The sequence below is a fragment of the Rhipicephalus microplus genome, chromosome X, assembly GCF_043290135.1.
Source record: "Rhipicephalus microplus isolate Deutch F79 chromosome X, USDA_Rmic, whole genome shotgun sequence".
In the NCBI taxonomy this organism is placed as follows: domain Eukaryota; kingdom Metazoa; phylum Arthropoda; class Arachnida; order Ixodida; family Ixodidae; genus Rhipicephalus; species Rhipicephalus microplus.
The window spans coordinates 458,190,873-458,205,176 of NC_134710.1; the positions used below are offsets into that span (position 1 = coordinate 458,190,873).

The following is a 14,304-nucleotide window of genomic DNA, read 5'->3' on the forward strand; positions in this document are numbered from 1 at the left end:
GTGCTGCGAGATGCACGTGCACACTTTGTATAGTTGCTGTATTGGACTGCAAACTTTTTTTCTTACCTGAGCAGTTTTACCAAAGGAAGCTTCATCATATAGCGTGATAAATGAAGCGAATCCACAGGTTGAACCACATCATAGCCTCGCTGTGCTTTTGTACTTTTTTTAGCTCGCAGAATTTATTTGTACATATAAGTGACAACTTGCCAGTAATAAGGCAGCACTTGTTTCTTTACCATATGATCATCTCCGGTGTGCTGCTGCCTCAATATTTCAAATTCTAAGCATTTACACCATTGTATGCTAACTTTTCCTTCAAAGTGAGACAAGCCACATGTGTATCGTAGATCAAGAAGCATGCCAGTTTTACGTACTTGCAAGGTAAACATCAGAAATGCACAGTTGATCAAAAATACTAGTTTAATGGTGCATCTACATAGCAGAGCACCTGTGGCACCTCGGGAACAAGATAATGCCACATATGTTACAAGAGATAATTAAAAAAGACAGGGGACGTTCTGTGAACAAATAGAAACAAAAATAAAATGGCACGTGGCAGCGAGCGAAGGCGGCAAGGGGGGGGGGGGGGGGAGCCCAAGGGACTTCAGCGGATGAACGTAAGGTGTGTGTTTAATATGTGGAAGAAAAAAAATTCAAAATTTTGGCGACTGAAATGAGGGTGACTTAGTGACTGCGCTCATGACAAGAGTAAACACGGTTATTATTTTTTTTTTCAAATCTCTTTTGAAAGGCACAAAAAATCTGTATGTGGTGCAGCCTAACAGAAGGTCCGTGAAGGCAAATTATGAATTCGTCGTTGTACAAAGGCCTATTTTTTTTTTCATGCGCACCATCCCCGCCGCAGTGGTTTAGTGGCTAAGGTACTCGGCTGCTGACCCGCAGGGCGCGGGTTCGAATCCCGGCTGCGGCGGCTGCATTTCCGATGGAGGCGGGAATGTTGTAGGCCCTTGTGCTCAGATTTAGGTGCACGTTAAAGAACCCCAGGTGGTCTAAATTTCCGGAGCCCTCCACTACGGCGTCTATCATAATCATATAGTGGTTTTGTGACGTAAAACCCCACATATCAATCAATCAATCATGCGCACCATAAATAGTGCTCAAAATTTAATTGAATAAGTTGTTTTCATCCTCGCTGTATTCCGTGCTGTTTATGATGTAAAAAAAAAAGTAGCACGCTAAAGTGGTGCTGCTTTTGGGCAACAGTTGAAAATCGCGGGGTGCATGAATGCGGAATACTGCCGCTTACACTCAAATCATTCTTGTGGTCACCTCCCACTGTTTGCAGCATGTGTTGTGTATACACAGCTGCATATTTCCTAGCTAGAAAAATTTGATTTTAGGTGTTTCACGCCATTTTCCATGTAACTATTCCACAATTGCACACACTGATCAGCAGGCTTTCAATTGCGCTGAAGGACACAGGTGCCATAAAATTCATAGTCGATTCTTTCAAGAAACCGTATGTAAAGGCTGAAGCTTCATGCGTACATACACACACACATACCATATTGTTTTTTGTACTTTATGAAAGCTGCGAAGGTCTCATGTGCCTCCAAGCGTAACCTGTCTTATTTATTCTCCATCACCGCAAAAGTTTTGTGAGTTTCAAATAAAAGTACTTTGCGCATGGCCACTTTTGGGTAATTTTTTTGTGTAGGTGTTATTTGAGCAGCCTACAGTGTTTACTTTATAAGCCTGTATGTATATGTTGCATTATAAGGATGCAGAATGTGTGTAGCTGTACAATATAGATGAAGTGTAAAAATTAAGTGTGTCTATTGTAGTGTTCTTGCAATCAATCTTACCCCCATATTCTAGAACGTCCCTCCACTCAACGCTTCACCTTCACTTGAGATGGCTGATGGGAGCGCCGTCTCTAAGCAGAGAAAATTGCTGCATGTCAGCAATAATCTGCTGTGATTCTTGAGTAGTGCAGCGTCGCTTTCAAACGAGCAGCGGCACAGTGCTCAACTCTGTCAAGTGAAGGGTGAAAGTCCAGTCGGGTAGCGTTTATGAATATGGGGGTTAGTTTTGTTGTCTTGTTAACCTGCCATTAACACTGGATTGATGCTACTTTGCTCTAGCTGTACAGTGCTCTCCAAGGCTCAAGGAGGCCCCGCACGGGGAAGGCTCGGAGCAAACCATGCGTGAGTTTCCTTTCATTGTTACACTATGCACGTATTAAGTGATAGACTTTAATGTATGCTATTTGTATTGTGCAAGTTTTTGGGGACATACAACTTCCAACACTTATATGTTCTGACGAAAATCACGCAAGAATGATAGAAGCTTGTGCAAAAATTATGCAAGAGTGTAAGAAGCTTTTGCAGAAGTCTGTGAAATGAAGTTTTGAAATTTTGTGGCAATGTGTCATTGTACAGTGGTCAACAGTCTTGCTCAGCATGCTTGACTGCAGGGCTCCCGGCTGCACAGGCGCATCTACGGAGTGCCTGATGCATGATGGGCCAAATGTCAGCCTGCACACTGGTGCCTCTTATCCCCGTTTGTCTGTTACATCAGTGTCTCTTGTAAAGGGGATCAACTGTGCTACCTTTTTTTTTTCGAATGTAATGAGTTCTTTTTCCAGAATATTGTTGTTTTAAGGTAGAGCCTCACATTTCTATCAAATACTGAAGATTCTATTTTTCCTTCTAGATGCTATGAAGTCACTCCTTGTGTTACAATAGAGTGAACACTGTTATGAGAAAAGCTACTTCATGGAGTTAACTCACTTCATAATGACTTAACACACAGAATTGGTGAAAACTACACTCCATTCCAGATGCATTAGGAATAATATTCATTTGCATACTTCTGTTTCTTTTGTTTGTTTGTTGGCTTGAGGTTTGGTGTATAGGGTGGCCAGAGGGCACTCTGTAGTCTTTCTTCATCTTCCCAATTTTGTGAACATCAATTGATAGCCGTATGGGAAGCAGCCAGCATGCTGAAACAGCGGTGCAAGCATGGAAGATGTTCACCATTGCATGCAGTCAGTTGCTGTGAGCAACCTACTGCATACAATTAACTGCGAGTGGTGAACTAACGCTGCACTATGTGTGCCTCCTGGAAAGCTGCAATGGTAAAGTGCCACAATCGTATAGTAACATGGATAACATCGCAATTTGTTTGTTGAATAATTTTGCAACAAAATCAATGGGGTTTTGAATAAATTTGTGTATCTGCCTGGTTCATCAAAGCTACAGAGTCAAATGCGGTATATACTCGCGTATTATGTGTACTTTTTTGTCAATACGGTCATGTGCGAAGCTAGTAGGAATCGCTGGCCTAAAAGCTCAACTGGGAATATATGTTGCAGGCGCTGTCACAGCTGTCTCAAAGCGGATTGTCATTTGTTTGCTAAGCCTGTTCAAATGCCCCCATTTTCTTGAAGTTCTTCCGAACAGTGCTCACAAAAACCAGTTCCCACGACAGGGTTATACCAGAGAACATAAGTACTCTCCAATAATTGTCGGGAACCCAACGTAAAGTAAGATGCAGACAAGGAAGCGCGATGCCAACACAGTGCTGTGTGTGTCGCCCTTCATGTGTGTGTGTGTCCATTCCTTGTCACAGTCTTCTATTGCGTTGTGTTCCCTCCGATATCTAACCAACACACCCAAGCTTTTATGCTAAGTCTTATTCAACGCACTCTTCTGCTGGCTCCCATACTGAATATTGCATGTCGAAGAACTCCACGCTGATGTGCTTAGCGGTAGCACGGTTTCAGTTTTCTTCGGTAAGCTTTATAACAGCAATCTGCCTCGTATATAATTATTGTAGCCTTTCACAAGGAACGGTAAAAACGCAATGGCCAGATGGCGAAACCGAAAAAAAATGAGTGCGAAAACCTGCCTCATCTAGTTGATGTGACAGGTCCTTGCACGCGTTACACATCTGTGGTGTGTCTCGGGAATACATTCTTGCCGTGGAAGAGGTGGGAAGATAGGAGGCAAACCTTTAGGCATTTCGGACTACACATAAACAGGTTTCAGTTTTCAAGTTCGATATTCTAGGAAAAGCATAAAAGTTCATGGAAGAAGAGACCTTGCAATCAGTCCATTGTGTAAGACTGCACTCGCCTGCTCGACAAGAGATGTGCCTGACCAGAGCATCATGAAGTCAAATGTGTCTGTGTGTGTGCTGGCAAGGTGGCTCAGGCTGGTTGGGGAGGGCAAAGTATGCGAGCAAAAAGTTTCTTGTAGTAAAGCAGGCTGGCTAATTATACTGGTGAGCAAATTATGTGAGGATGCAAATTGTGCGAGTAAATATGGTATGTACTCTTGTATGTTTCAGCTCTATTGCTACGGATCCGGATCCAACTTAGCATCCGGCAGCAACAAAGAGAGGTTCTGCAGAAGGTGCGACAGCTGAAGCACAAGGTACGGCTCTTGTCTGTGCCTCAGCACGCCCAGCCAGCACAGCGCCCCTCTGACCTTCCCCGGCTGCCTGCTGGTACAATTGGAGAAGTGGAGGCAGCAGAGGCAGCTGTGCAGAGTAAAGCTGTGGCTTCGGCTTTGTTGTATATTTCTTGATTTTTAATATGCCTATGTAACATGCAGAAATTTAGTACTGCTTTAAGATACTGTGTTTCAGGAAACAAACTAGTCAGGTTATCTCATGAGCCACTGTACTACAGTCGAATATGAATAATTTGTACTCAAAGAGGCCAGAAAATTTGTTCAAATTAATGAAAGTTACCGTAATTACTTGAATCTAACACGCACCTTTTTTCCGGTTAAGAGAGTTCATAAATCGCATGTGCGTTAGAATCGAGTACGAAAAAAAAAGAATATGGTCATTCTATTGCCATCGCCACTTACAAAATGCCGCCCCCTACGTGCGTCGGCATGGCGCGTCGGTCATTTCTGCCTATGTGTTTCCCATGCGCGGCACTTCATACGTGTGCGGAGGAGTTCGTCATCTTGTAGTACATTAGCATCGACGGCATGGTGGGGCCGACTCCAAAAACTCGACGAGTGCACCACAATGCTGCTTCTAAAAGAAAAGTCGTCGCGTGTGCCGAAACGGACAGAAATCGGGCCGCATCGCGGTCATTCGGAGTTCCCCAAACGTGCATGCGGGACTGGCGGAAACAAAAGCAGAATATTGTCGACAGCAAAGATTCACGCAAAGGCTTCAGTGGACCACAGCAGGGTCGGTTTCCACAAATTGAAGAGCTGCTCGGCGAGTATGTGATTAAGCAGTGAGCGGCACAGCGGCCCGTGACGACAGAACTGCTCCAAGTGCAGGCTATGCAGTTAGCCTTAGAAAAAGGGCTAATGCAGAGCCATTTTAAAGCGAGCAGGTGCTGGCTAACGAACTTTATGAAGAGAAAAGGCTTTTCCCTCCGAAGGCGAACGGGCATATGCCGGAAGTTGCCGGAGGAGTATGAAGAAAAGCTTCAGAGTCTTCAGAGGTTCCTCCTAAACTTGCGGCACAACAACGGCTACCTGCTTGGGCAAATCGGGAATGCCGATCACACGCCTCTTTACTTCTACATGCCTGGCACCACAACCGTCTAAGAGAAGGGGGCGAAGCAAGTTTGTGTACTGACATCGGGCCACGGTAAAACTAGAGTGACAGCAATGCTCTGTTGCACGTCAGATAGGCATAAGCTTCCCCCGTACTTCATATTTATACGGAAGATGCTCTCAAAAAGAGTCGTTTTCGCGAGTGGTGTGATCAAGCGGGCCAACGAGAAAAAAGGGTGCGCGTTGCAACCGATGTCTTAGTTTTTTTTTTTGTCGTGGAAACCGGGCGCGCGTTACAATCGGGGGCGCGGTAGAATAGAGTATATACGGTAAACGAGCGGAGGGCTCACCATGCAGTGATGCATGTGCATGGAGAAGTTTTATTCACAAATTACAGGACATCCGTCAATAATTAAAGTAGTCAATACATGTCTGTACACGTTGGCCTTGCAACGAGTCAACAAGTTTTGCGTGCAGTTTGCAAAGCATTTGTACTTCGGCTTCAGTATTCTCCTGGCAAAAGAAGTTGCGCGCGGCAATGTCCTGGCTGACACTCTTCGAAGACAACTGTGTTTCCACTGCTACCATCTGCGCTGCAGCCGGAGCGTGGCCAGCACATGATGAGAATGGAGGAGCGTCTCCACCTGGAGAAAAGCAGATCGGCATTCGAGAGAGAAACACTCCGCGGCAGCTTTTTTTTTTTCTCTTCATGCGCGGTGTTGACAGGAGAAGAGTCTCTACATAGCAGGAACGAAAAACAGGGAAGCGTGACACCGGCGCGTTGCAGATCGGCATGAGAGAGCCTACTCTCTGCGACAGCTTTTTTTCCCCTCTTTCTCTTCATGCGCAGTGTTAAGAGGAGAAGGGTCTCTACGTGGCAGGGACGGAAAAAGCCGAAGCGGGGCACAGGAATGTCGCAGATTGGCATTTGGCAAACATTCCACAGCAGTCTTTTCTTTCCTTTTCTCGATTTTCTTCTTCAAGCACAGCGATGAGGTGTCTGAAGTGCCACCGCAGGATTGGGCGGGGTGCTGAGAGCATTTTCGGAGCGCGGTATAGCTTTGATAGGACCACAGCGTCAGTTCGAATTAAGTGTGTTGGAATTAATGAGATTCGACTGTATTTACTATAGTCTGTGAAGTCCGAGTGAACTGTCCTAAGCTAGCAGACGATGTAGGCGGCATCGTGTGTTTGATGGGCAGTGACTAGCAATAGCCTGCTTAAAACAAATATTCAGTAATTTTGTTCATGTATCACCCTATTTTGTGTCCGCTGCGGCTCTCTCTACTTCGAGCTACAGTTCACGCTGCCTTGTGTTAGCCGATTTCTTACTTTTTTAAAAATCTAACATGCACCCAATTTCGCAGTGTGAAGAAAAATGCACATTTGTTTATTGTGATGAGATTTCTATAGTGACATGCCTCTTTGTTGGCTATCACAGAAAAATATAAACAGCAAATGGTGCGACCATCTAGTGCGACCTTTATTTTTCTATCAGTTTCATCTATGACCAAGATTTGGTCTCTCTAAGGTTGCCTCTTAGTACGCCTTGATCATGTTCATTTATCTCGTTGTGCTCTGCTTACAATGCATTGATTAAATACATGTCCAAGCTTCTTTTTGAATTCCACATATTTTATCGTTTTTCACCTGTAGAAGCTACTCCTGGTCAACATTCTGGCAAAGACATTGTAACCTCGAAGAAACGTGTGTTGGAATTTGAGCACTGTACAAAGTAATTATACTATTTTATAGCTAGAATCAATATTTATTAAGGGTTATAACAGTGTTGTATTTGATTTCATAACAGCGAAACTGCATTCAGAGAAGGACTCTGAAAGGTTCTCACACTGAGTGTGAGAGGGCTGATGTGGAAACCATTTTAGGTCAAGTGAGTTGAAGTTAGCGTAAAAAACAATGAAATGTTGTGATGCCCAAAAATTCAAGTTGTTGTTTTTAGTGTCCTCTTCTTGCAGATTTTTATCATGAAAACATTTCGATGTGCTGTTGCATTTACCCCATCTATGCTTGCATTTTTTTACAGCGCAAGCACCTCCTGCAGATTGGGGGACGTGGCCTCCGAGAAATTCGTGTGAATGCCATGAAGGCTGTATTGGCACATGATGTGCAAGTGCTGTACAGCCTTCATGGCAGAAAAGGGAAAAGGGCCTTTGTGAACCTGAGGCTCTGTAGATTAGTGACAGGTTAGACTTGTTCATTGTTTTATGTGTGTGTGCCCTTGTGTATTCTCTGTACTGCAGTGCTTCATGTGTACTATGGTATTTCTGTTCTTGTATGCAGATGTCATCTGCCAAAAAGCAGGGTGCGACCAGGCGGAGGCCCTCAACTTTATTAAGAGGTGGCTGCCAGGGTCTGGTGATCGCTGTGGGGGCAGGAAGCGGCGCTCCAGAGAAGCATTTGTTGTGGAGCAGCCCGATGATCCCCACTCTCAGAGTGCAGATTATCGGCTGCTCACGGCAGCTGGCTTCCTGCCCAGCCACAGCAGCCAGGGCCTTGACAGCACCACTGTCACTGTGCCCCCAACGCAACCTGACCTGCAGTAGAGCGGGCCTTTTTTAGTTGTGTATATATATTTTTCAATGTATACATTTTTTGTTGTACCAAATAAATAAAAAAAACAAAGAATAAATAGTCTGCAGACTGTCGGTGGTGCACTGTTCGGCTAGCTTATGCTGATTCGGAAGCACCATCACCATGTTTTAGTTACAAAAAAATGCTCTAAACTATGAATATTCTCGATTACCATATGGGGGACATATGTGGGGATTGCAAGTGGGGGACATACGCTTTCAACATTTACTTCCTAACGACTTTTTTCGATCTGCTGTACCAAATACCAGTACCAAATAAAGCACTCGCTATTGCAAAAGATAAATTGGTAAAAAAATAAACTACACTTCTAGTGTTAGCAAAGGGAATGAGGTATAAAAGATGAAATAGATCGAGTAACTGCTTTCAGTTCTCAGCATTCAATTTTTTGTTGCCCCAAGTATACAGGGCTGCAAAGCTACAAGAGCGGGTCATCGAGGCATATTGTTTAAATCTTCCGGTAAGAAAAATTCCCTACTAATAATGGTTACATAATGGCAAGCCAATCAGTAGCCAATATTCGTCGTGCAGGAAACATCGGTGTAATAACGGCATTTGATTGGCTGCAATGTGGCCCTGGATTGGTCCAATGTCGGTCGTACATCCGTAGCCAATATTCGTCGTGCAGCAAACATCGGCGTAAAAATGGCATGTGATTGGCTGAAATATGGTCCAATGTTGGCCGAACATTGGCAGCTTTGTCGGCAATACGATGGGCCTTCGTCGGCCCAATGTTGGTTGCATACTGGCTAAAACATCGGCAAAACGTCGGCCCATCATTGGCTTGAACGTCGGCCCGACATTGGAAGAAGTTGCACTTCCGACGTCGGCCCGACGTCGGTGCCGATGTTAGCCGATGTTGGTCAAAGATTAGTCCAACGGCGGCGTGCTGCCTGGGTTGTTTGGCATCATTTTCTCCTAGTTCTCATTATGATCTGTTCAACAAAGACAACAAACCCTTAAATGTATAGTTCTTTCCTTTACTCATGAATCTGAAGCAGTGAATCTCAGTAATCTTAGCGGTGTGTGACTTGTTTTTTTTTTGATCAGTTGTGCATGTGTTCAAGTACATGCATTTAGGTGGGAGGGCGAACTATTGCCTCCTCCTGTGGCTTGCAGATTTTCTGAGAACTGACAGATGCATAATGCTGCCAAACAAGTATAGGGATATTGGAAGTAATCGTAACGTAATTGCAATCGTAATGTAATTGCCAGTAGGCAAAAAAAGGTGTCCCACACTCGCCATAATGGTAACAGGCAGCGCTGACTTACTTCTATGTATAAATGCACATATATACCGTACAAAATGGAAGAGGGATAGCCGCCATGGTAGCTCAGTTGATAGAGCATCGGACATGTTATTCGAAGTTCGCAGGCTCGGTCCCTGTACAGGGTAGGTTATCTTTTTTTCTTCTACTTTTCTTTCTTCACAATTACAACACTTCTATTCTTCTTGAAGATTTTCTGGTGTAAAAAAGGTACCTTATAATCTGAAGAGGCAAACAGAATGTGCCAGTGTACGAGTTATCTCTTGTAGTGGTTACAAGTAAGATATGTTTTGAAGAATAAATCATTCTGCCACTTGCCTAAAGAATGGCTACAGGACATGGCGCTGGATGCACTTTGTTATTTTTGAATCAAGCTATCTTGTATTCGTATTCTATTTTTATAAATTACATGGGATACACATGACGGTATCACACACTTTAGCGCCACAAAGATTATGCAGCGAACAATGTTATAAATGTGAAATTGCATAAAGATAAGGTGAAAACTGCACCCTCAACGAGAATGTACAGAAAGCACAGGGTGCAGGCGTCATTCCTTCTGCCCGTGCTTTTCAAGTGCGAGCTGTTTTCACCTCGTTATGACCAACTAACTAGATTGAGATGTGTTGTTAGAGTGCAAGAGGATGCTCCACGGGAAACTCGGTTTGTCTCAAACTCTGCGTGTGTCTTTCAACCTATATGGTGCCCGGTTCAAGAGTTCATGCAGACCATATCGTGTAAAACAGTACCGTGTAAAATGGACTGTGTAAATAAAATAAAATGGACCAAGTAAATAAACAGGATCGTGTAAAATGTCGTTTTCGTGTGCAACTGTAGTTGTGCTTGTGCTGAATGGCCTTTCTTTATATACACTACATAACAAACCTGCTCCTTTAGAGTCGAGTGCATCTTCGGATCGATTGTAAATGTTTGCATATGCGAGGCCTTAAGTTTTATAAGAAATTCCTCAGTGTGCCACGAGGAAATGTGTGTTCAGCGAAAATTTGTATATCATTATATACAACTCTTAAAGCCTCGTCTACAACTTTATGCAGGTTGACCTTGAGCAGAAAACGAGGAGCGGCAGCAGCCCCCAGAAAAGAGCAAGCACCCTCCAAGCTCCCGAAGCTCTCTTCAACAGGAACAGCAAGGTCACTGTGTGGCATTGAAAACCATTGCAAGGAGTGCTTTATCAGTACACTGTGCTGATCTTTCATCGCAGAAGACGAAGTTGACTACTCCAGAGGAACTTCACGCTGTGTATTGTGAGTGCTTCAGTGGTTTTGTTTTTGTCCAGCCAGCAGTTAAGAAATCATGTGTCAGATTCAGCCAGGATGGCTAGAGGGAGTCGGGCAGGCATGTTTGGACATTTGTCTAGCCAAGTAGTGCCAATTTTTGCCCTGGTCCTGTTGGAGTTACTGCCACAATCACAGAAGCTACGTCACCTCTCTAAATGTACAGATGTGTCGAGGAAGATTAGCTGCATTATGTTTTTCTATAACTGATAGCTGCCAACATTCTTCATTATACAGGAGTTTTGTTCCTCACTTATGGGTGTAAAGCCCTCTACAGAAAAAATGCAACACGTCTACTTCCAGAAGACTCCAAGGCCCTACTTGTAGGTTTTTTCGGCTTGTATCATAAACACCTCGTTTGGGGTACATGAACATTTTATAAACATGTACAGCGAAAATTTTGGGTGGCTGGTCGTTTTGTCGTTTTCTTGTTCCTCACAGTATTCTTAAGCATGTTGTGCAATACTTTGTCAATCTGGTTTATGTGCATAGAAGACATTACGAAGTTTCAGGCTACAGTATAAAAAGCCTGGAAGCAAGCTATCAATAATTTTTTAACAGAGTTGCTTAATCCGATGCATAATACATCACTAAACGTTTTTGTGTATTCATCAATGTAAGCTCGTCTTAGTGTTATTCAAAATAAAGATGTGAGTCCACAGATGGAAACATCTAGTGGGGTAATCAGGGTGAACAGTAGCAGTGCTTCAGACAGGCTGACCGATGTTGCGATAGGAGGACCTATTTTTTAGAAGTCACCTTGTCATCCTTGGCGTGTTAGTTTAAATGGGGTCAGTAATGACATCATCTTTTGGTGTAGGCGTGTGTGCCTGTTGGAAATGTTTGTCTGAAAAAAAAAACCTATAACGCAGAAGAGTGCAGCCCTTGCTTCTTTTCAGGTTAGGTTGTGCTGATACAAAGTGTTCTCCTGTCGGAGGTTGGGGGTAAAGGAAGCAAAAAAAAGATAAATGATAGAAAAGAAGAAAAAAGAAGAAAGAAAAGGGGAATGCAAAGTAAAAGTAGTGCTACACTGCTCCTACTTTGCATCCCCCCTTTTCTTTTTTTTCCCTTGTTTTCTTTTTTCACCTTTTTTGTTACATTTGCATTGTCCCATCTACTGCATGAATCAATGACACATGGCTTTGCTATAGCAAAGATGCCTATGTGGTGTTGGATTGAACAGTGCATTGGACTTCATTTAGTTAATTACAGACTGATCAGTCTTGCAATAAGTGCTTCCTGTCTATCACCACACATGTTCAAATGAAAAGTTTGTGCTTGGCTCTTAGTATGCTGGTATATAGCTTGTGTCTTGGACTACTCAAAATGAATGTTATTTGCTGCTGTTTATGGTAATGAATTTATCCAACATGAAAATATCTTGCCTTGTGAACTTTGTCGGACCTGCCTTTCTTTTTCTTTCCTATGCAGGCATTGTATGTGAGGGAGGCAGTAACATAGAGGTGATAGCTTGAGCTTCGGAAGAATAAATGCTGGCAGTGAGGCAATTACGCATCAAACATCCCAGCCATTTTGCCAACCGTCCTAAATGTGTTTTGAAAAAAAAATATTGTGCTTGTTTACTGTATTTTTCTGAAAACAGCAAAATGCTAAACTATATTGCAGAGAACAAAATATTAGGCCACGTTGGTGCCTTCTGGACTTCTCAGGATGTCGTCTGGGTGTTGTTTGTAAAAAGTAAAAAGTGTTTCAAAAATACTGCCTCTTCTACAACAAATTCGGTCTAGGTATTAAGTAAAGGTGATTGTGTGTAGTGCATGAAGCTCAGTAATATTAGTTTTTTCGCCACATCAAAAGCAAGGAAGCAGTTCTGTTTATATGGTAAGTTATATGATTACACTTTGCCTTAAAGTAGAAATGAATTTTTGAAGTTTTCTTTTGATGGCTGTTTTCTGCATTTGATATACGACAGCTTCCGTTCCAAAGTTCCCCATGGCCCTCAATAGGAGACTTCAAAAATCATTTTCCTCATTTAAACAAAAATTGTAATGATAACACTTGCCATGTAACAAGAACTGTTTATTTGCTTTCAACTTACACATAAAAGTAATTTTTAATTAGACAAACACACAGCTCAAATTGCATCTCAATGTGGACAAAAACGATTATATAGTGATATTTGTAATCTGGACCTAACATTATTTTTTTGCGTGAAATACAACTTCTGTGCAGTGAGTATTTGTGGCTCAAATATTCATACAAAATGCAGTATTGCCATACTACAAATGCAAACGATAAACAGTTTGGCTGAATTCTTCAAAGCCTATGTAGCGGAAAAATTGCACTAATGTTACTTAGCTTCAAATACTTTAAGCAGCATCTTTACTTAATATGTAGATCAAATTTGATATGGCAAGAAAAAGCGGTACTTTGAAATTTTTCTCACAAATAACACCCGCACGACATTCTGCGAAATTCTGAAGGTACCCACGTGACCACTACTTTTTTCTCTTCAAAACATTTCTGCAACTAACTATTTTCAGAAGAGTAAATTACCATCATTTTTTAAACTATACATCTGTGATGGTCGCCAGTCAGTATGGTTTGTATGTTTGGTGTAGAATAGCCCAGTGCGAAAAACAACAAATGGCTGAGCATCCTTTGACGCTCGGGCAATTTCGAAAGCATTTGTTTGTTAGCAGCAATTCAGTTAAGCCCTCGTCTTTATGCTTAGGCCCAGAAACAAAACACAAGTAACCAAAGTAGTCCTAAGAGTCATGTAGTCTCGCTGTTCCAAGGCTTGTGGAGCCTAATTTAGTACAAGGTTCACCATTTTTAAAAAATTCAGATTCAACCAACAGGTTTTGGAGGCACAGTGCATTTTCAGCTAACTTGTTTCACACCAGTTACTTAGATAAAAAGCGGAAAGTAGAGGTAAAAATACCATTTTAAAGGCATTGTAGGTAATAACAAAAAGGACTGCTTTCATTTTTTGTGTGGTGCTTTGCCTGAACGCTGTGCTTTTTGTGGTATAGTTCATTGTCTAGTGAACATAGGCCTTAAAAACTAACATTAGCCACGTTGAGGTCGAATTCTTTGTTATAGTCATAGTAGCCATATTAAAAATTATGACTTCGAACTTGATTGTTCTTTTGAAGCTTTTTCCTTACGCATTGATATTTGAGAGTCTTAGTCAATTTTGTTATAAGAAAACGTGATGTCATAATAAGGTCACTTTTTGTAGAGTCGTTCAGTTCTACCTTACCTTTTACATTCCTAATAGAGCAGTTATTTTCAATATCGGTATTTAAAATGGAATGAGCATGCTCTATGTAGTAAGGTGTAAGCACTTACAGATAGCACATGCACGCAACTTTTCTGTTGGCAGTTTATTTCTGTTATTCTTGATTTATATGAGGGATTTCACGTCCGAAAACCACTATAAGATTATGAGAGACGCCGTAGTGGAGGGCACTGGAAACTTCGACCACTTGGGGTTTTTTAACGTACACCCAAATCTGAGCACACGTGCCTACAGCATTTCTGCCTCCATCGGAATCGGAGCCGGGGTTTGATACCGCGACATGCGGGTCAGCAGCCGAATTTCTGTTACTCTTGCTCCCCTATATGTGTGCAGTTCGGTTATAGTTATCTGGCTTTCACAGATTTTTAATG

At 42.5% G+C, this 14,304-nt stretch overlaps 1 protein-coding gene across 1 annotated transcript; it reads left to right on the top strand.

The window, feature by feature from the left end:
* The first annotated feature begins 607 nt into the window (after positions 1-607).
* LOC142776654 (uncharacterized) lies at positions 608-9,740 on the top strand. The gene is made up of 2 exons (XM_075880661.1): positions 608-7,699; positions 7,797-9,740. The coding sequence occupies exons 1-2, from the start codon at positions 7,495-7,497 to the stop codon at positions 8,057-8,059; spliced, it is 468 nt and encodes a 155-aa protein (XP_075736776.1). The 5' UTR covers positions 608-7,494; the 3' UTR covers positions 8,060-9,740.
* The last annotated feature ends 4,564 nt before the right edge of the window (positions 9,741-14,304 follow it).